Source organism: Porites lutea, chromosome 11 (genome assembly GCF_958299795.1).
Source record: "Porites lutea chromosome 11, jaPorLute2.1, whole genome shotgun sequence".
Lineage (NCBI taxonomy): Eukaryota > Metazoa > Cnidaria > Anthozoa > Scleractinia > Poritidae > Porites > Porites lutea.
Window position 1 is genome coordinate 5,275,594 of NC_133211.1, and position 21,756 is coordinate 5,297,349.

At 38.4% G+C, this 21,756-nt stretch overlaps 2 protein-coding genes across 2 annotated transcripts in view; one reads left to right on the forward strand and one right to left on the reverse strand.

Annotated features, from left to right (window-relative positions):
• The window catches only part of LOC140951890 (DNA excision repair protein ERCC-6-like), a 21,007-nt gene extending 15,385 nt beyond the window's left edge, over positions 1-5,622 (reverse strand). The window contains exons 1-6 of the mRNA XM_073401263.1: positions 5,370-5,622; positions 4,546-4,718; positions 3,658-3,860; positions 2,465-2,590; positions 339-445; positions 154-215 (exon numbers count right to left, since the gene is read on the reverse strand). Coding sequence (XP_073257364.1) covers positions 154-215; positions 339-445; positions 2,465-2,590; positions 3,658-3,860; positions 4,546-4,718; positions 5,370-5,469 — 771 coding nt within the window. The 5' untranslated portion in view covers positions 5,470-5,622. The remainder of the gene's footprint in view (positions 1-153; positions 216-338; positions 446-2,464; positions 2,591-3,657; positions 3,861-4,545; positions 4,719-5,369) is intronic.
• On the forward strand, positions 5,605-21,683 carry LOC140951891 (SEC14-like protein 2). The gene is made up of 16 exons (XM_073401265.1): positions 5,605-5,822; positions 6,328-6,396; positions 8,238-8,307; positions 9,180-9,223; positions 9,622-9,684; positions 9,873-9,966; positions 10,523-10,617; positions 10,822-10,897; positions 11,402-11,421; positions 12,060-12,120; positions 13,664-13,747; positions 14,951-15,057; positions 16,945-17,099; positions 18,213-18,303; positions 18,808-18,880; positions 19,574-21,683. The coding sequence occupies exons 2-16, from the start codon at positions 6,355-6,357 to the stop codon at positions 19,672-19,674; spliced, it is 1,176 nt and encodes a 391-aa protein (XP_073257366.1). The 5' UTR covers positions 5,605-5,822; positions 6,328-6,354; the 3' UTR covers positions 19,675-21,683.
• The last annotated feature ends 73 nt before the right edge of the window (positions 21,684-21,756 follow it).

A 21,756-nucleotide genomic window follows, 5' to 3' on the forward strand; every position in this document is an offset into this window, starting at 1 on the left:
TGATGAAAATGTGATAATGATGATTATGACAATGATTATGTGATAATGATGATGACGATGACCATGACGATGATGATGATGATGATGATGCAATAGCTGCTTTTATCCCTAAAACAGAAAGGAAAGAAAACTTCAGTAGTCGATATGACTCACCCATGTAAACGTGCTTCCAGACGATGTTCTTGCTAGAGCCTCGTAGCTAGTTTGAATAAGCCCTTCAGATGATAATAAGAAATTCATACACATACAAAGAGAGTTAACCTTGTAGCTCATTAAGTGTTATCAAGGGAAAACATATTATCTGTATGAGGACAGACAAAAAAACTTGATCATCTTACCATATGTTGTCAGGCACACACCCGTTCTTCGCTGTACTTTATGAAGGTTTCTTTCTCTCTCATTCTTGTTTGATCCATGGAAAAGTTTAACACGAATTCCAGGGGCCCTGAGATATCAAAAATACAGTCACAGGGAAGCAAAATTGTTTCTCTTCTTAATGAGATTGTATGAGGTCGTCAAGAATGCATTGTATTTGTGGTGAAGATACATGCATGCAACTTATCATTTTGAAAAAAAGTCCAGGGCTAAAAATTGACCTCATTCATTTGGGCGTCAGCCGGCGACAACAGGAAAATATTTGGTCGACAAATCAAAACTGTAAGGTACCAGTTTGACCTCAAAGTAGTATGGTAGTTATATCGGAAGAAAATACTAGTACACTGGTCAACGGAGCTCCATATTTATTCGTTTCCTGAAGACCTTGTAAAATCCGAGAAAGGATTTAAAACAGTTCCCACTTTTTTATTCAGAAATCCTCGTACTCCAAGGAGAGACCTCCGTGCATTGTCCCTACAATTTAAGCTTATTTATAAGTTTCACATCTTCGCCATATTGTGAACTATGATATTCGATGTGTCGATCAATTTCTTCTACGAGTTACCTCCGTATGATGTTACTTTTCAGTTTTTTTTTATATTTACCTGTACGTTCGTTTGTACGTTATCCTTGTCTTTTTCTGACCATTTCTTCACACACTGTACGTCAGGTCTTTCGCGTGATGTTAGTCTTGTTGTCTCACGTTTCACTGTCTGTCAGTTTGCTCCTTCAACAATGTTTAATCGTTTTGTATGTCTTCTTACGTTCCTTTTACGTTTCTCTTTAGGTCAGTTCCTCCTTCTTTTTAAGTTTCCCCGTATGTCCGTACGTCAGTCTGTTCGCAGGATGTTAGTCTTGTCTTCTTACATTTCTCCGTTGTTCGTTCGTACGGTGTTAGTCTTGATTTATCTTTATGTTATTATTTTATTTAATTCATACATTGTAAGGCTATAGTTGTTGCTCCGTTTGTCAGTACACCAGTTCGTCATTATAGTCTTCCTTTGATTTCTCCGTATTGATGTGACAATCGTAGTCTGGATTCGTACGTTTTTGATCTTGCCTTATCTTTGCTTCATTTTACGAAACGGTAATTCGTTAGTCCTATTCGTTTGTGCGGTGTTTGAGTTGCAAGAGAACACAGAGCACTCGGTACCTTGGTTTACGCTGGGAAGTGCATGATCACTACATGTATTATAATTCATAGAGATGAGGGTCAAGGGGGTATCTCATTGAAACATGAAGTTACTCAACAATTGGTGACCAGGTCTTAAAACAGCAGTTGAAAGTGCTCAATTTTTAGTGGCACTGGTGACCAGTGAGTCGCAATTTTGAGCCCTGAAATTAAGTGAAAGGATTGCTGTACACTGTGCACATACCTAAAATCCCAGCTCTAAACCCTGGGCTTAAGCAATGTTGTAAAGGATTTTTGGTGGGCTTATATCTTGGGAGCTTATATCAGAGTGAGGGAGGGCTTATCACGAGCGCATATGACTGAATATGCGAGCAGTTAAGATAAGCCTCTTGGAATTTCCCGCGTTGGTCCAGGGAGAAAAATTTCTCTTAATGGTCCTATAATAAATCTAAAAGATATAAAAGAACTTGGCCAATCCGGGATGATTTATTTACCAACTGGAAGTTCAGATTTGATTCTGATCCTCGGCTGCATGACCTCCAATCTTCTTGTACTTGAGCTTTTCCACTGTGTATTCTAGTTCTTTATGGAGAACTGATACCACCATCTTTTCTAAAGCAAAAAGGCCCCTGTGTCTATTAACCCCCCCCCCCCCTCCCCTCCACCTTGGCCTGCCAACACAGATGTATTTCCGGTTCTCACTTCTCTCCACCCGTAGAGAGAAGCAATAACTGGAAATACGTCTGTGCCCGCGGGCTAGCCCCCCTCAACTGGGCTTGAAATAAATAGGCCCCTGGGGGGTTTAATAGAGGATTTACGGTATCTATTAGTAATAATTACCTACAAGTGTATAACCAGGGGAAACATGTATTCCCAGTCATTGACAGGAGGGAAAGACAAAGAAAGGGCAGCAAGGGGAGGGTGGGGGAGGTCTACATTGCTCAGTGAATGTCTTACCATTTATTAAACTCTTTCTCCCAATTTGACAATAGTGATACTGGCATCACAATCAGAGCTGATTTGATTAATCCTGCATCAAACATGCCTGCTAGGAATGATATGACCTGAACAGTCTTTCCTAATCTGCAAACAATGTTAGGTAGATGTACTGTCAGAGTATGTTTTGTAGTCTGAGAAAACAGCTGACATTTTGTGATGTGATACTAGGAGCCCATAACCAGGGGAGTGCAACTCCCTTGCATACTTAGGCTTTGCAACAGTGTTTTCACAGATCAAGTTATTTTTTGCATCATTTTTTCAGCACTTTTTCTGTGAAAATGGAAGTACTGTTCTGTATGCTTGCACATCCATAGTGTGACAATTTTAGACCAATACCGGGTAACTTAGTTTTAACATTATTAATAATTATAGCATACAGTACACATACATGCATTTTCTCGGTTTTTTGTTTGTTTGTTTAGTTGTATATTTATTTATTTTAATTACATAAGAACTGTTCTAATGCATGTTGCCTGTTTTTTCTTTTGTAATAAAGTTTGTTAACTTTGAAAAAAAAAATAGTACGACACATACAAAAAGGAGAAGTAAATGCTATCAAACACCAGAAAAACTGTTTTCTAGTCTCTGGTTTTGATGACTGATTTGTAAGACTTATTTGATGTCCAAAATTTGTGGGAAAATAGATCTACCAGTAAAAATAAACTGGTCTGTGAAAATGCCGTTGCATGGGTCATGCAGGCTACAGGTGATTCCACAAACAGTTTCCCCACATGAGATCTGCAGAATTGAAGGAAAGGAAAGTGACAAGTCAACAGTATGGAATTTCTGCACTCATTCCCCAGGAGTTATTTTTGCAGGGAAACCATTGGTGAGTTGGGAAATGTTGGTTGATTTCTCAGTGAGGCTAGGTGTCTTATACAATAGCCAGTTAGTGTTAGAGTGGTTTTAAAAGATCTCTACTATAATATTATTGCTTTAATTGTACCGATCTTAAGTTTTTCATCCCTTTGATCTTACTGTGTCATTTTAACATGGTTTTTGAGCTTGTAAGCCAGCATACCTGGTGTTTAATAAACAGACAATCAGCGATGGATTAACAGACCACTTCACAAAGGTGGCCACTCAAATTCATTATAATGCACATACACAAATCAGCCTTTAATATCAGGCTTGAGAAGGTAGACACCTACCCCATGTCATCACCAAGAATCCCTCCCTTGCCTTGCTGATGCAGGCGCCAGAACCACAGTATGCCCTGTAATTGATATGGGTATAATTTCTGGTGAATTTCTGTTGGTAGTTTGAAGCCATCTCCAACTTCACGCATGCCGTTGTCATCTTCCTCTTCATCATCTTCCTCCTCTTCCACTTCTTTGTACTTTTCGATTGCTTCCTGAAATTCAGATACAATGTGACAACATTACATGTTTCATTAATCTAAAGACAGCAGGAAAATTCAAACTTATGATTGTGAATGTTGTTAGACATCTGAGTGTACAAGTATGACAAGAAATCCCATCCCAACAGTTGTACTTCACAAGATAATGATAGTATTGATTGAGATTCTACATGGGTATTTCCAACAAAATCAAAGTTGCGACAATCTCTGCTGATGAAACGACAACCTATGAGATTAAGGCAATGATAGCATTGCCCTTCATTCATGTTTGACAACATTAGTCTTGTGATGACACCAAAGATGTTATTTTCTCTTTATCATTTTCTCATTTCCGTTGTTGTCATCATGGCTGCTCAAGCTCATTAACAGCATACTACGCAAAACAATTATTGATATGCAACAATTTTCTTGACAAAACCGACAATTTGATGGTATCTGTGCAAAGAAATGGACATCCACAGCTGTGGGTACCCATAGAGAAGCTCCTGGGTGGTGGATCCAAACTTTCAGGTAAAATGGGAGGGAGTTTCCTCAAACAAACTCAGACACAAGAGAGGGTCCACCTCTGGAAAATAATTTTCCCAGCCCTGCAGGCCTCAGTTTCAGGACTCAAAATAAGGTGGCAGCCCCCCCCCCCTAGAAACACCACTGCCAACCAATGGCACTAAACAATAATTACCTTGAGCTTTTCAATTTTTCTTCCAAGCTTCTCACTCTGATGTATTCTGTAAGCTTTTTCAAATAATCTAAGTGCTTGCTCAAGCTGTCCCTGCCTGCCTAGTTCTTTGGCTTTTTCAATTAACTTGTTGTACTTAGCCTTGTTGCTATTCAATCCATTACTGTGTGACTCAACTGTAACAAGAAAAACATAATGACAACGTAACCCTACATCAGCAACTAAGAATTTTTTAAATTGAATAAATCTAAACTTTAGATTCAGCGATACAGTGTATGTTCACCACCAAAAAATCCAATCAGGTGTAGCATATATATGCTATTTACTGGGATAAGCATGGTGGTGCTTATTCAATTTTTCATGCCTTAAGTGCGGCCCTTATTCAAGGGTGGCATTTATTTGAAAGTTGGATGCGACAAAAGGATTGATTGTATTAAACTACAGTACTATTATTTTCCGTATTAAACTAACAGAATTAGCATCTTCTAATTTTGTTTATATCAGAGCCACAGTGTTTATTCGGGAGCGGCGCTTATAAAAGTTTCTAAACCAAATGCGGCGCTTGTTCGAGTAAATACGGTATCGCTGTAACAGGCTAATTATCTGATTCATCTCTCGCCATTTTCACTCGGCCCAAAGTCAGTGCAAGGCTATAAATGTATAGCTTAAGCTTACGTACTATTTATTATACTTAAGTACTAATAAATTCCCGGCTGCAAGCCGCTGCCGCCTCCGTGAAAGACCTCCTCTATCCACTATCAGCAGCAGTGAAACTAAGAAAAAATGTATGCTTCCTCGATAATGAATGGTATTCATCATCAACCGACCTGGTTTCAACGAAGCGGACTCCTGATTTATATTCAGGCTTGTTATCAACTTTGTGGTTCCTTCAAGTTCTCTGTCAAAGTCCACTTCATCCATAATCATGGATAATCACAACACAAGCATGACCAAGGACATGGAACAGTTTTCAAAGATGGCGCCGAACAAGATATGACCGGGCACGTGACAATTTTGGAAGAAAATGGTACTGTATGTAAGACTACGTGTGATGTCCCAACGTCCGTTCCACTCTCTTGCACGCAGCTGTTGGTTTTAGTTAACAATTTTTTCCTTCTTTGTTTTCGATGATCGCCAGGGAATTTTTTTTCCCCATTATGAAAATGTAAATATGATTAGTCATTCAAGTTGTTCGAAGAAGGACGCAAACCCCAACGTGACTACAGATCACTTTAGTGTTGTCATCTGCTTTTCGTCAGAAAACGTGTGAAACTAAGTAAGTAAGTAAGCTCAAGTCTTTTAACATTTTATAAATCATTTCTGATCAGTTTGAAGAAGCCCTTGAAGTGTGATCGATTCAACCTGTGTTCGAGGAAGTTGAGAAGTAAAGACTGTCGTAACAATCAGTCGGTTGTTTGGTTGTATTCGCTCAGGACTGTTGCCTCATACTTCGTCGTTCTCGTATGCCTGATCGATTTAATTTGGTCAGGTGAGAAACAAACATCTGGTCGTCTTTCAGGTGTTTCAATAATCCTGACAAATCACTACGATGTAGATACTTCATTTCTACTTTTCCTTTTTAATAAGTTTAAGGTGGTGTCACGTCATAATAATCGTGCTATTTGTGCTGATTTCTGTTGGGCTGAGCATATCAAATCGTAGCGACCGTCCGGAATATGGTAGAATAAGCGTATATAATATAATATTTATGGTTTTTATGGCTTGAGCAGTCTTCGTTTCCCCCTTTCATGTTTATACGTTTTTCACTCTGTGTAACTGGTCTAGCTAAGGCATCAGAAACAGCTTCCTTTGATGGGAGACCTTACAGAAGAACAACAACACATTCTATCCAAGGTTGGTGATTACTCTCCTTAAATTTTGAATTGTTTGGGAAAGTATTAATGAGGCTGTGTAAACAAGGAAAGTAAGACAGGTCTTACATAAGATGCAAACTTCCCGTATAAATGGTGCCGTTTATCTGGAATGAGAAGTAACTTAGCTAAGATGCATCTTATGGAATAAAAGGTCTCTTTCTATAATAAGATGTGCCCAAGCTAAAACCAAGACATTGGTGCATAACAACCTTAATTTGCATTCCACATAACACAGGAACACATAGCACGCATGCATTATTTTAACAGGGGTTATATTGGATTGCCATTGGTACTGGCAACAATCACACGCATGTGTAAATATCCCTAACAACCCTGGTAGATTGGTCTGCGATGTTATGGTTACAGTGTTCTATTTTCCTATTAAACTGCCAGTCCTGCATTGTATAATATCAGCAGCTTTGAATACAGAAAAGAAGTGATGACATCACAAAATCTAAGTTTGTGAGATCATGGGGTTGGTTGGCATATCCAGCATAGAGCAATATAAAAAATGTGCCCCTCTTAAAGGGGCTGTGTCACGGCAGTCTAGTTTATTTTGTTCAATTCTGCCAATTACTTGCCCTCAATCGCTATGGAACTTAAAGTAAGCAAAAAAATTAGATGTAAATGACAAAGTCAGAGATTCAAGACAAACAAATATGTCTCCTGAGCATTAGTTTTGAAGTTGCAAACAGCAGAAATAAACTTTTAAAAACTGTTAGGCTGGACAGTTTTGAAAAACCCTAATTTTAATCTGTTTTAATCTTGTTTAATGTTTTAAGCAGTTATTTTTGTGTTTCTCTTGGATTTAACGGACATTTTGTAATTAGCTAATCTGGCTGAATTTTGTGACACAGCTCCTTTAATAGCCTGTTATTGCAAATTGGTTGGGAGATATAAGCACCACTGTGCTCTGATGACTCCATTTGAATCCTCCTAAAATAGGCTGAGATCATTATGATCCATGCCAATTTAGAAGGACTTGTGTTGATTTACCAGAGCATAACAATGCATATTTATATATCTCCCCACCAATAACAGGGTATTCCGTAAACTGCCACGTATAAGCCCTGCTTCTTATATAATTATAAGCACCCCCAGTTAAAGGTCCATCTACCTGTGTACAAAAAAAATTCATCCAATTATTTTGAGCCCCCTCCAAATCTATTGAAATGAATTCATTTTATTACAACGTTTTGAAACTTAATTTAAAACCAGTTAATGCAAAAGGTGCACTGCTATAGCTTGTTTTGAATAATGTTTTCTTTTCTGGTTATAGGCCCCTCTGTTTTTAAAGCCCTCCTAAAACCCATTACAAAAATGTATAAGCCCAGTGCTTTTAAGCGGCAGTTTACTGTATTTTTGGAAAGGGGTTTGTTTTCATCTTGTTCTTTCTGGATATGCCAACCATTCCTATAATTTCACATTTTTTCGATGTCACACTTGTTTACTCTTGAGTGATAGTGAAAAAAATGAGGAGGAACTTTCATTTTCCTTCTGAAACTGGTGGAATTATTTTTTTTTGAAAGTTTATTTGTGGTGTCAGGTTTGATCAGTGTGATCCAGCTAAATTTATTTCAAGTTTCCCTTTCATAGATAAAAGTTTCTGAATTATGAGATTGAACAAAGTATAATAAGGTGACCTTACTAATTAGGACATCTTAAGCGTCATAAATCCTGGAAAGTCCTCAAATTCTTCAAAGCATCATTTGTAGTCTAGAAAACTTTGCATTAAATTTGCCATAACCCTTGGTTATTAGCAACTGGACGCCATGCAAGTTCACTAACTGTGTCTTTTGTTTCATCTGTTTCCTTGATCAGTTTCGAGATTGTGTCAGTGATATTCTGGAACCTGAACATGATGATTACTTCCTGTTAAGATGGCTGCGAGGTTAGCTGTATTAACATTACAAGATTGTATTTAACTACTCATGCCAGGGGATTTCCCCTGGCTACTTACTATGGGCACAATCCCCGGCTAGTTTGAGAGGAAACAAAAAGAAAATAGAACAAAAAGAACCTCCTAGCTGTTCCATTTCCCACCTTCTACCTGCATATACAGTCAATTCTCACCTTGTGGACACCCCGCTATAACAGACACTTCGATAATATGGACAGCGGCTAAATCCCAAGCAAAAATAAATTACAGGTGTTTGCCTGAGATAAATTCCTACTATTACACACTCTCGCTGATGAGGACACTAACTCAAGGTCCCTACAGTGTCTGCAATAAAGAGAGTTGACTGTACCTTGCAACTTGAAATCTTAGTGACTGCTCTAAGCTGAGGTACAAATGCTTAGGTTTGAGGCCCTCTTACAGGGGTTACACATGTCCCTAGTCTGAATTTGTAAACCTGTCATTTTGCGTACTGAGGAGGAAGCCATGGTGCTGTCGATATTTTGCTATTGTATTTGTTTTTTTCTCTGTCACCGTCCCAATTTCAACCCATCTTTGTGTCCTTTGTCACCATTTCTGTTGTCCTATGTCACTGTTTCAAGGCCATGTTGCTTATCAGAATTTTACCGCAACAGCGTGGCAGGTTTTAACTATGAAGCTGAAAGCTCTTCTTTAGGCCTTTGGACATAAATATCTCTATTGTGCTGTTTTTAAAACCATGAAGGCTGTTGCAATATGGGTGTAATGACCATCTCTTGTGGTTAGGATGCTTCCTCTTCCAGCAGATATCTATACTTACAGAATATCTAGAGTGGCTTTGAACATTTTTTCAAATGTTTCACTAAATGTTTCTTTCTCCCATTTAGCAAGAGATTTCAAAATCGAAAAATCAGAGTTGATGCTCAGAGAGGTATTGTATAAGAAATTTAGTGAAAAAGGAAATGTAAACATCTTTTATGTTTACATTTGCATGTTAAGTCCTGGCTCAAAATGTTAGTTGGGATTTTTTGTACGTAGCTGTCCCTTGACTACTTATCAAAAAATATGATGAAAAAACAACTGAGACCAACGCTTGCATAGTGCTTTTCTCGGTAAATACCACATCCATAATGACAAATTTTAAGTTTCATTTGCTGCACCAAGGTTCCAAACCAATCCTAAAAAATCACATCTAAAAATTTGCAAAAACCTTCAGTTTGCAGTTTTATGACTGTTTTATAAACTTGCACAAGCAAAGTGAGTTATTGTGTTTCCTTGTTTGTGGTTATTTATATATTTCTTTTATAACAAGGTGATTTATTTTGCTAGAGCATGAATGTGAGGAAGGAAATGGGACTTGACACATTGCTTCAAACATACAAAGTCCCTGAGGTAGTTATCTGTTGTTTTCTTTTACCTTTTTGCATATAACCATAGAATAACTTGCTCATGCTTACATATGAAGAAATTCATTGGGAATTATTACTTTTCTTATTGCACTGGCTCTTAGTGTGAATGTCTAATAATGGTATTATCACAAAAAGGTAATGAGAAGTTGTTGTATCTGTTTAACTTAACAGGTGTTATCAAAGTATTATCCAGGAAGTTATTTTGGTTATGATAGAGAAGGAGCTCCTGTTTTCATTGATCCTGTAGGAGAAATAGACTTCAGAGGTCAGCTTAGATATGGAATGACTTACAAGTCTAAAGAGACTGTTTTCCTATTAAATTTGTGACAGTGTGGTAGGGATGTGTGACTCAAAGCAGCTGTAATGTACCTCTTAGACTTGCCTGGACCACGTTTGTTCAAAGGACAATTTTGTATGAAAGGGTGTGTATTGAATAAGGTGCTAAGTGACCACAGCAGGATAAGCTCAGTCGGTAAAGCACTTGACTGTACTGTAGAGCCGGAGGTCGCAGGTTCAAGTTTTGGGGCTTTACCATAACTCAGGGTCTAAAATACTTGACAAATGAAGCGAAGGTACGGCCTCTGCCCTGCAAACGGCTAGACCTTTGTGTGGCTGGGATGGCCACATAACTTGGTGGTCCAGTCTCCAGTAGGGGACGTAAAAATAGTGTCCTTAATAAGTATTTTTGTGCTAAATACATTGACTCTCAAATAAAGTGCTTTTTTTGCATCTGGTGTAATGGCAATTTGTGAGACTGTTATACTGACCCACACAGACAAAGTCAAATACATCTTAATGTTTTGTCTTGTTGTTTTTCACAGGACTTCTTTCCTCAGTAAGCAAAGAAGAAATTGTAAAGTTTAAAGCATATTTAGGTGAATATGGAATGTCGCTGGCTAGGCAACGAGCAGCAAAGGTACATGAAAAAAATTTTTACACATGTAGCAATAGAACTTTAAGCTGATACTGGTAAATCTGATGTAAGGCCATTCTACTGAAGTGGAACTTACACTACTAGATTCTTGCTTAAACTTTGTGGTGGATTTTCTAGAAATTTTGGTACACGTACACTGTAGAGTCTGGAATTGAATACATTTTTTTCCCTTTTTCTTTTTGGTAGCTTGGTGTAAGAAATGAGCAGGTTGTAATGTTGATGGACATGGAGGGCCTAGGACTCAAACATCTTTGGAAGCCAGGTTTGCTAACATAATCATATTTCTAAGAATTTCAAAGTCATTTCAATTTTTTTTTTTTGCACAAAAAGATCTCTTTACATTCCTTTGGATGCTATCATACTAGTGATTTAAAAGAAAAAGAATTTTTTTTGTTTGTTTTATCCACTGAATCTGTAAGGTAATTCAAGGTGATAATCAAGAACCTCAAACTGCTCAAATCTAAGTTTTCTGTTTCACTTTTTCATGTAAGAAGGGCAACAGTTTCTTTAGCAACTAACTTAATATCTAAAATACACTTAATATGAATGAAATCAAAACTTTATTTAAGCTTACGTGCTGTTGTGTTAAGCTTTACAGCTAATGGAGGACACATAGACTGTCTACATTCATAATACGTATCTCTAATAAAAAATTATAAAAAAGGATATATACATGTACATTCTTGAAGTCTTTCTAACACTAAAATTATTAAAACTCCATCCTTTTGTTTAATACTGATGTATCTGTAATTACTTCTTATTTCAGGTTTGATGGTGTTTAACACTGTAAGTTAAAAAGTATGGTATAAGTTTGAAATTTCCCAACATAACAATGCCAAGACAGTGATCAAAATCTGATCTGCATGGTATACACAGTCATCACACTATTCAAAATGTGTGCATAACAGTAATCTCACAGATTACTTCACTCTCTAACTCCAAGAAAATGAATCTGAGCATTGTTTGCATGGTTGCACCATAGGATTTCATCCACAGACTAAAATGTAAGAACCACATACTAAATAAACAGTACTATGTGAAAGTACTACTGAAGAGGTTTCATTTGAATGGTAACACCATAGGATTTCATCTACAGACTCAAAAGCTGGAACTACATACTAGATAAACAGTACTATGTGACAGTACTACTGAAGAGGTTTCATTTGAATGGTAAGATCATAGGATTTCATCCACAGACTGAAAAGTTAGGACTACATACTAAATAAACAGTACTACGTACTTAAAAGTGCAGCTGAAGAGGTTTCATTTGAATGGTAATACAATATTATTTCATCCACTCCTAAAACGATAGTACCGTGAAATTAATTATATTGTAAGGCCTTCCTTATAATTAAGGGGAGAAGAGCTAATGATAACAAAGACAGGCCAAGATAGGTATTACAAAAAGCTTTTTTTTCCAACAGGTAACTGCATTTTATGAGGATAATTTCCCTGAAGTGATGAAGAATATTTTAGTAGTAAAAGGTGAGATTATACATCACCCTCTTTTATTCTGTAAAATATTTTTAGTAAGCAAGGCAATCAACTCCATTGGTTTGACTGGCAGTCTAAAATGCACTTCTCTTTCACAGATCTCCAAGGTGATTTCATGCACTCCCTTAACTACTTTTAATGTTGAGGCTTATTTTTTCTTGTATGGAGGAGGGGGGGGGGGGTGCCTAAATAGAGGGGGGCACTTATTCAATTTTTTTAAACACTCTACTGTCAGCAAAAAAGCAATAACTCCATTGGAGTTATGCTCTAATAATTCCTTGTTCAGGTGAGGGAAAGGACTATCTGGTATGGAGACTTGAGTGTGTTATTACTTTAAGATGATCGAAGGGTTATTTATTTGCGGAAACTGAATAAGGTTACTTAGTAGAGTCTCATTACAGTTTTATTACAAATCTAAAGGAGGCTTATGGTAACTGGTCATGTGCCCCGCTCACGTAGCCCCCTATCTCCGAGTCATTAAGCCCTCAAAGATGAAGCCGTTAAGCCCCATAAATGAGATACGTAGCCCCCTTCTGTTTGTTCATATGTGTCAGTTGTATCGCACAAACAAGACATTTATAATATGCGAAAGGTTTATTAGAGGGGATTAAACAAAACGAGTTTAACGTCTGGCTAAGCCTGAGTGAACTCTGAATTTTTGCCTAAAAATCGCTCTGTCCTTCCTGCGCCTTAAACTGTGTACGCTGGGATTTTTCTCTTTTTTTTTCTCTCTGCCGAAGAGAGAATCCATTGTCTGGAAAACGTCTCTGTTTGCAGGACTGAAATGACGCAAACTTTTTTTGGGTGCTAATCGGTTTGCATTTGAAGTTTTCCTTCAAACATTGGCAAAAACTGTTGCTTCCGCCCTAACAATAGCAGTACATATACGAGATGACAATTGAATTCACTTTTTTGAATTTTCTATTGAACTATGCCATAGCGCATAATGCGGAAATTTAATAAACTTTGCTCGCCTTGTGAACAAAAATGTGCGTTATGTTAAAAATGCGGCATGTACCACACCTCGAAAAAGCTTGAATTCCAGCTCACATATGCTTGCTCGACGCCACTTCTTGCTCGTCCTAGTTTATGATGTTGTTAGAGAATGACTTGCTTGCACCCTTGCCCATTGGGCAAGTTAGCCTTAAAGTTGTGAATCATTATGCCCAATCATTATATGTTTCTGGGGAACTGCCCACCTACCCCTCCCCTAATCCAACATGGCTTGGGGGATGGGTAAGTGGGCAGTTTCCCAGAAACCAAAGTTACTCGCCCAGCAAGAATATCCCGTTTGTCCTGGACTAACGGACGGAACTTTTTTCGAGCCTTGATTTTCTTAAACCAGGAACACCGGAACACCCCCCCCCCCCCCTGGAACAACCCGGAATACCTAGCAGTGTTCCGGGTGTCTGGTTTTAGTACACGCGGAAAAAGCCAGTCCCCGTGGTTCCTGACGCTTTCTCGTATAAAATGTTTCTTCGAGATTTAGTTCCAACGTTATCTTTCGTTTTAACTTTGCTTTTCTCTTTTACAGCTCCAAAGCTATTTCCCATAGCATATTCTTTGGTAAAACCTTTTCTGAATGAAGTTACAAGAAACAAAGTAAAAATTTTTGGAGGTATGTCTGTTGCTCCTTTTTTGTAATTTGGTCAGTTTTACCACTACGAATATAGCTGGTCCACTTATATATTATATATATGTGTTTGCTTTTTTTTGTTGTTTCTTCATTGACGGTAAAGAAGGTGAAAGGTTACAGTGAACTTCAGAAACAACGACTACATCGTTCCTAGGAAACGTCTTTGACTTGTCGCTTTTTGAGTAATTTTCTAATTTGCCTTATAAATCTGAATGGTCTTGGAGCTAAGTTTGCAGACAGCTTAATAAAATTCGGACAGGAAAGTGCAAGTTACTCGTCGTGTGTTCGCGTTTCCGACCTGAAACCATTCAATATTTTGTGTCTCCGTTTTGCAAAGAACTTTAGGAAAATGTATCCAGATGAAAAACGCACGTGCACAGAGCGAATAAAGTGTTTTACCCTTCTGCCCTTGTTATTGCGGCTGCTGAAATTATTTTGTCTACAAAGAACCTTGACCATGTTCTCGGAAAAATCCCAGAATAAAGCAATTTGGCCTTTGAGAACGAATTCTCTCAGCGTTTTTACATGTCGGGGGACCATCAGTACCAATCATTGTTTTTAAATTTGAGTGTTACAGCCTTTTAAACTAAATAGTTTCAAGTGAAAGTCAAGTAAATGGTTTTCTTACCTTTTCATGGCTTGAAAATTAGGAATTTACTAACTTCTTTGAGTTAAATTGTGTAAAATTCGCTGTATGTCCATCGAAACGGGAAAACTGTCAAAGTTGCCATCTTTTTATCCTTGCAACACCGAAAAGCGCGGGAAAAAAAACGTTGGCCGACTCATTGGACTAGAATCGCTATGGCAACCGTGTGGAATGGGGAAAAAGGAGAACATAAAAAATGTTTAGGTCATTTCCGTGTTGTCCCAAGCCTCTGTTTCAAGTGCGAAGCCACTGATATGAAATGAGTTTTATTCTCATGCAAATGAACTCATTTTCACAAGAAAGGTTCAGCACTTAACCTCGTTTTGAAAGTGAGAGTTTTTGGAACTCGAAAATGGCCTATTCACTCAGTTCTTGCCCGAAACATTTCTTTGGTATACATTTCTGTGATTAAAACAAGTCCAAAATTTCGATTTCCGTTCAAAATAATGCTTAAACTGGCATACTCTGTCTGCCTTTTAATGTGACAATTATCCTAACAGGAATTTATGTTTTTGGGAATTCTTTCATTTTCTCACCAGGAGACTGGAAAAGCGAGCTCCTCGAATACATCGACGAGGACAATTTACCAGAATACTACGGAGGAAAATGCCGAGATCCTGATGGGAACCCTAAATGTCAGACCAAGGTAGATATAGAGTTGTGAACTTTACTTAATGCATTCGGCTCCCAACAACTCGAACCCTCAACAACTCGAGCCTCCCGCTAACTCGAAGTAATTTTCATTTCCCTTCAGATCATTTTCTATATATAATTTTACCCTCGATAACTCGAACATTTTTCTACTTCCCTTGAAGGTTCGAATTATTGGGAGTCGACTGTAACCTATCTCGAGGACCTGTTCAATATTTAAGAACATTCGTGACTTTAGAAAGGAGAAGGGGACTGGGGCAAAAATGTGTCCCGCAATTGTTTCTGGGATCGTTAGCGGGGATGCGCCGCTCAGCTATTGGCCAGTTTTTTTTCTGTCCCTAGTCACAGTCCCAGAAGTCTTTGTGTTCGTTAACTCAGCCCCAATATCTACATACAAATTCTCCAGACTGGTCTCCATACATTTCCTTAAAAAATTAGTTGAGAAAATTTGATAAAAGATCAAAGATTTTTCTCTTTGTGACCAGTTTATTAATTCTGATAAAGGTTGCTCTTGACAATGTATGGATATTGTTATGAGAAAATTGATGTTGGTCACTATTGGGGCTTAAAGGGTTAAGTGGAAACGTGTTCCTTTTTCATTACTCTGAGAAACAAGCGCAGAAATTCCGTACTGATGATGCGTCACTACCCAGATCTGGGTACTGTTTCTGATTGGTCGTGTCGCGTGGGAAATTTGATTCAATCAATCAGAAGCACTATCCAGATCTGGGTAGTGACACGTCATCAGTATGGAATTGCTACGCTCGTTTCTTAGACGTCATTTGGCGGGAAACCAGTGGTAGCGTCGCCAAATGTCGGCTGTTTTCTCAGGCTACTTTTTCATCGCCTTCAAGCAACGATCAATGAGTGTCACAATTCATTGGAACATTACCCATGTCCCCCTCTCTCCCAGCTCAACGTTGGTTTACACACAGGATAACCAGGTGTATGCACATTTTCACATTCCAAGTTACATTTGCAGTATGATCGATCGCTTTTTACAACGGAATTCACCTCTATAAAAAGATATTAGGGAGCTTAAACAAAGACATTTTGCAGCCACGCACGTCAACTGGAAGTGGACATTTTCTGCATTCTTGGGCAGTGGTTTTACCCAAATGTTTTAGCAATTTTTTTTTATAAGAGTAAGGAAAGGTAGCAATATGAATTTTGAAGCGTCCAGTCATATTGAAAGGTAAAAGGGCTCAGTCACAGCCGGTTGACGTGTGTGGCTGCAAAACGTCTTTGCTTAAGCTCCATGTTAACGGTAAACGGGAACCAGGACGTTTATCTGGCACCAGTTGTATGAAAGGAGGACAAAGCTATCCATTGGATAAATCTCTACTCAGTGGATAACGCAATTGGTTTGCCTAGTGCTTTTCCCCTGGATAGTGATTTATCAGTGTCCAGTTACTCAAAAGCTGGATAGTGTAATCCACGGGATAAATCACTATCCAGTGAATAAGTATTAGGAAAACCAATTGCGTTATCCGCTGAATAGAGATTTATCCGATGGAGTGTTATCCACCCTTTGAACAACTTTGGCCAGGTGAGTCGCGCTATTCGTCGTTTAAACAACCGGGGCAGCGTGCAAAGAAAGTCGTGTCCGATAGCCCGGGGTTAGTGAATTTTGCTATGGGGCTAGTGATTTTGGTTCTTAACTTGCCCGACGGGCAAGTGGTGTTTTTTGGGGAAATTCAAATTACAGAAGGATTAATCAAAAAGGGTTTGGGGGCTAGTTGAAATGACTTGTGGGCTAGTACATACTAGATACAGCTTGCCCGAATGGTAGGCTGTAAAACTGACTTTCTTTGCACCCTGCGAGGCCAGGTTGCTAAACGAATTCGTCACTTTCCAATTGGAATTTCTTCCTCTTTTGAAGATCTGTTATGGTGGTGATGTACCTACGTGTTATTACCGTAAAGACTGTGGCAAAGTCAACAGTTTGAAGGAAGAGAGTTGCCAAGTGAGTTGTGTCAAACGAGGAACCGCTCTTAAACTGAACTATGAAGTCAAAGCCCCTGGCAGTATACTAAGGTATGCTCTTAAACATTTGTGTGTCTCGCACGTGTTGCTCGATGAACCAAGAAAAAAGAGTCTAAGCAGTGATGGAAAGGGTGGCCTTTGAGGTTGAAGGAAAGATCTGACGACGCAGAAGAAGAAAGGGAAAACAGATGGGAGTTTTTCAGTTGTTCCTCTCTTCTCACAGGTCCACGTTTTCACATTCTAGTTCGATCTGGAATTTGAGGACCAAAAAAAGACCAGGATTTTTACCACTACTACTGACAGAACATCGTGTAAAGAGAGTCATCTCTAATAACCCGGGACTTGTATGGAGTTTCCTTTCAGGGTCCATTTGTTTAAAAGGTGGATAACACTTTCCTTCGGGTAAATCTCTTTCTAGTTGGGACCGCAATTAGCTTTTTTAACACTTATCTACTGGTAAGTGATGTAGTGATATATCTGGTGGATATTAAAATCCAACGTTTTGAACAATTGGGCCAGGCCCCGGTTGTTCAAACGTTGGATAGCGCTACCCACCGGATAAGTCATTATCCAGCGGGTAAGTATTTGGGAAGCCAATTGCGTTGTCCACTAGATAGAGATTTATCCGGTGGATATCGCTATCCACCTTTTGAACCAACTAGGGCCAGGGGCCCGTTTCTTGAAAGTGCCGATAACTTTTCGGGCCCGAAAAGTTGTTTTATGTTTGCCGTATTTGCATTTAAGATCAAAGTTTTAGTAATTTTGAAAATAATACAATGAAACTATCAGTCAACGAAGCAAAATTGACAGGTTTTTGCGCTAGGAATTCTGCTACTATTCAACAATTTTTTGTTTCAAAATTTGCGCTCGGACCTGTAAAGTTACCGGGCCTTTCGAGAAACGGTCCCCAGGATTATAGTCTCTGCTTACGCGGGCTAGAACTTCTATCAAATGTTAATCCGGAAATTGAATTTACTTCCTTTGTATCCTGTGCGAAGCGTTATGCTGTTCAACAAAACTGTAAAGAATTATTGAACCTTTATTTGTTTACTTATTTATAAAGTATATAAAGTGACAGTTTTGTGGTAAATGTGGTACTCGTCTTTTAAAGAAAGTTTTATTTGCTTCAAAAATGAAGTGGGTTATTTTTTTGCTCTCTTGTAGCTGGCAGTACCGTTCTCTGGACCACGACATTGGATTTGGTGTGTTTTTCTCCGAAGTGGAGAAGAAAAGTTCCAAAGATCTACAAGAAATGGTGCGTGTTGTTGTGTTCAAGATCCTGGCTTAGCTAGGAAACGTTTTATCAACAATTTTCTCCCTTTGCATTCAAGAAGGAGAAGGGTAACAGGTTTCGAGATTTCAGACTTTATTCAATAACTTTTATCAGGACCCGATGACTAATCATCATCATCATCATCATCACCATCTACATCGTCATCATCATCATCAACATCATCATCATCATCATTATCACCGTCATACTTTATATTAAAAGAAGGTTGGGAAAGGAAGGTAGCCAAAGAGCAGATCATGAATTTACTACAAACATGAGGAGACATTATCACTTACAACGAAAATATAAACATGCAGGAATAAAGTTTAAATACTGCAAACAAGTAACTGAACTAACAGTGCACTCGTCTAACGCCCCAAGATTAGTCCCTAGCTCTTTGGCTCGTCAATGTATTTTGCCAGGAGCCTAATTCGGCTCCTGATATTCCAATGAAACGCGCTATTAAGCAATGAATCGGTTTTGCAGATTCCTACGGAAAGACGAAATTGTCATATGATTCCTGAAGAAGGATCTATTCTCTGTGAGAAACCAGGCATTTGTAAGTTCATTATGTGTCTTTTAATAATTAGTTAGGGTAAATGTCTTGCGTTATTTATCATCTAGTCATGCGAACATTATCCAGAGTCGGAGGGTCGTTGGTTATTCTGAACAAAACTAGACGCCTACACTAGCCATACATTGGGCTATGCGATGCAGTGGTCGATCATTTGGAACGTGTAATGATAATCACACTTTTTCCATGCAGTGTATAGTTATAGTTGTATTGTCATTTTGTAATTGTGTGATTGTTTAGGTTAGCGCAGTCCTGAACAGGACTGCAAATTGCAGTGACCTACTACTCCATGCAATGAATTTTCCTTTCGTTCCAAGTTTAGATATTTTATCTTAAATGACCCACTCCCTCCCCTTAAACGTCAAATGATTTGCCCCATAGAAACGGGGACGGGATACACAACGGCTTCTGGGTCATCAATCCGCCATTTTGTCTTTTTTTGGCTGGAGACGACGATCGCAACGTAAAAAGTAATTGAGTTTTGCCACAGGAACCCTAATAGTTAAAGTTCTGTTGGTACCCCTGGACTCTTAAGGATGCCGGGAAGAAAAGGTTTGGTCATGTGACTTAAAATGTGTAATTAATGTTTTTAAGTGCAGGAAAACCTAGCGTGAATCACGTGGTATATTAGGCTTACCCTAAAATGGTACTGACTCAATCCCATTTCTATCTTTCTAGATATTCTTCGATTTGATAACTCGTACAGTTGGACAAGAAATAAAAAGATTCTCTACAATGTAGAAATTACAACAGAAGCGCAGGACTCGTTGAAGTTTTGATTTTTTGTAAAGCATACGTATGACTTATTTAAGTCTAATCGTAGATGTAAATTTTGAATTGTTACGTTATATTCAGTAGACTTCTGTGGAAGGTATGTCTTTTTTAAGGGGGCGGGGTAAGGGATGAGAGATGCCGGTGGTATGTGAATGCTTGGGCATGACTCTTCTGTTGTTTGATTTTTCATGCAACGTAACGATCATTCCCTTTGCGTGATGACTTTCACGTAATTATCATCCACGTTGCGTGACGACTTTCGCGTAATGATCCGCCCCGTTGCATGATGACCTAAATAGCCTACTTGCACCCTAGCGAGGATTAGTCTCTTGTTCATTTCTTCATAGGTCCATTAAAGTGAACGGTTTGTTCAGGATAACCTGTATTACGAAACGTAACGCTACCAACTTTTGCGCATGCCTATCCACCACCCTCCTCTTCCTCTACAACTGGAAAATTTGTAGTGATATAATAGAGAGGAGAAGTTGTTACGTAACGTTGCCATGGTAGCAAAATTTCTGGATCCTCACACCGTTGTCCTACAAATATGGCACTCAGGAACAAAACTGTCGCCTATACTTTTCTTCCATCGTTCCACAATGCAAACGGCCGTCTCTGTCCAGAAAGATTGTTGAGATTCAGAAATTTTACTACAATGGGAACTGATGTCACACTTCATGTCTTTATTTCAGTGAAGATTTAATGTAGCATAGACCAGTCGATTGAAATTGTAATTGGTCAGTGGCTTCCAAGCTACTAATTGTTGTACGAATATTTTTAAAACCCCGATATTTTAAAGAAGCAGGGCTGTCATTAGCACTCATGATGTAATATAGTGTATAATTCATTGTATAACAGCACATTAGAGTTTTTAGCTTTAATTTTACATTTAGGTCCTGTTAGGGTAAAATTTCGACAAGCGACGTGGCCTTGAAAAGCGACATGAGATTAGAAGAAACTGGCACAAATGACATAAATATGGTTGAAACTGCAACAACGACCTGGAAAAGTACAAATATAGTGGTAAATTTTCTGGCAACGACATGGCTTCCTACTCAATACGCGAAACGACGGGTTTTGAAATTCGGACTAGGGACATACGTACCCCCCCCCCCCCCCCTTCCCCTGCTAAGAGGGCTGCTGTAATGCTTTCACCATCTTTTTACTGAGTTCCACTGTTCGTTCTTAGACTATACCGGTAGAGGCACTTTTGTACCAGAAGTCACTGTCCTATGAAGAGTTCTGTCAGGATATTTTATGTAATTGCTTTACAACGTACAAAGTTATCTTAAAGCTGTAGGATATGTCAGAATTTCGGGGGATATACAGAAAAAGACCATAGCTGGTGTTAAACAAATTGTGTTCTGAGTCTTTTTAATTTCAGCCTTGGTATCAGTTTGTAAAACGAAATCTGTCTTACTCCGTTGTTTAAGACACTCAGAGGGCCTCCAGAACTACTTGTGTTCTTGATGCTTATTTGAAGTAGATAACTAATTTTATATTCTAGTTGTGAGGGTTGGCCAAATCAAAACTGGCTTACAACACCGTTTGTTGAACACTGTTAACTCTTATTTTTTGAAAGGAATAGAGGATGCAAACGTCAAATTGGTAAGAGCTAAATTTTGTTTAACCGAGTAGTCTCTCCTCTAAGAACACAAATTGTGACTTAAAGATGCTCGAAATTGTAAAAATGTAGTTTCGTGTTAAATAAAAAGGGTTGGGACAATGAAAAAAAGAAACGGTGATTTTAAAGAAACCTTGAACATGTTTTAAAATACGTAATTTAACATCGGACGTATCAAGTTCTTTGCATTAAGGGCCTTAGTATTTAAATATATGTGTTTGTTTATTTGTAAGATCACAAACAATGTTTAATGTACGTGTACAGCATTCGTCTATTTATTACCTATTTATTCATTTAATTATTGTTTGTTAAATCCTATCAGTGTGGATCATTTATTTATTTTACGTGAATTCCTGTCAGTCGAGATCTTCGAAATAAAATTTGAAGTAAAAAGAAGGTCTTCTTAATTTTGCTTAGGGGCGAACCTAGCGAATTCCCCACGCACAATGGCACACTGTAAACT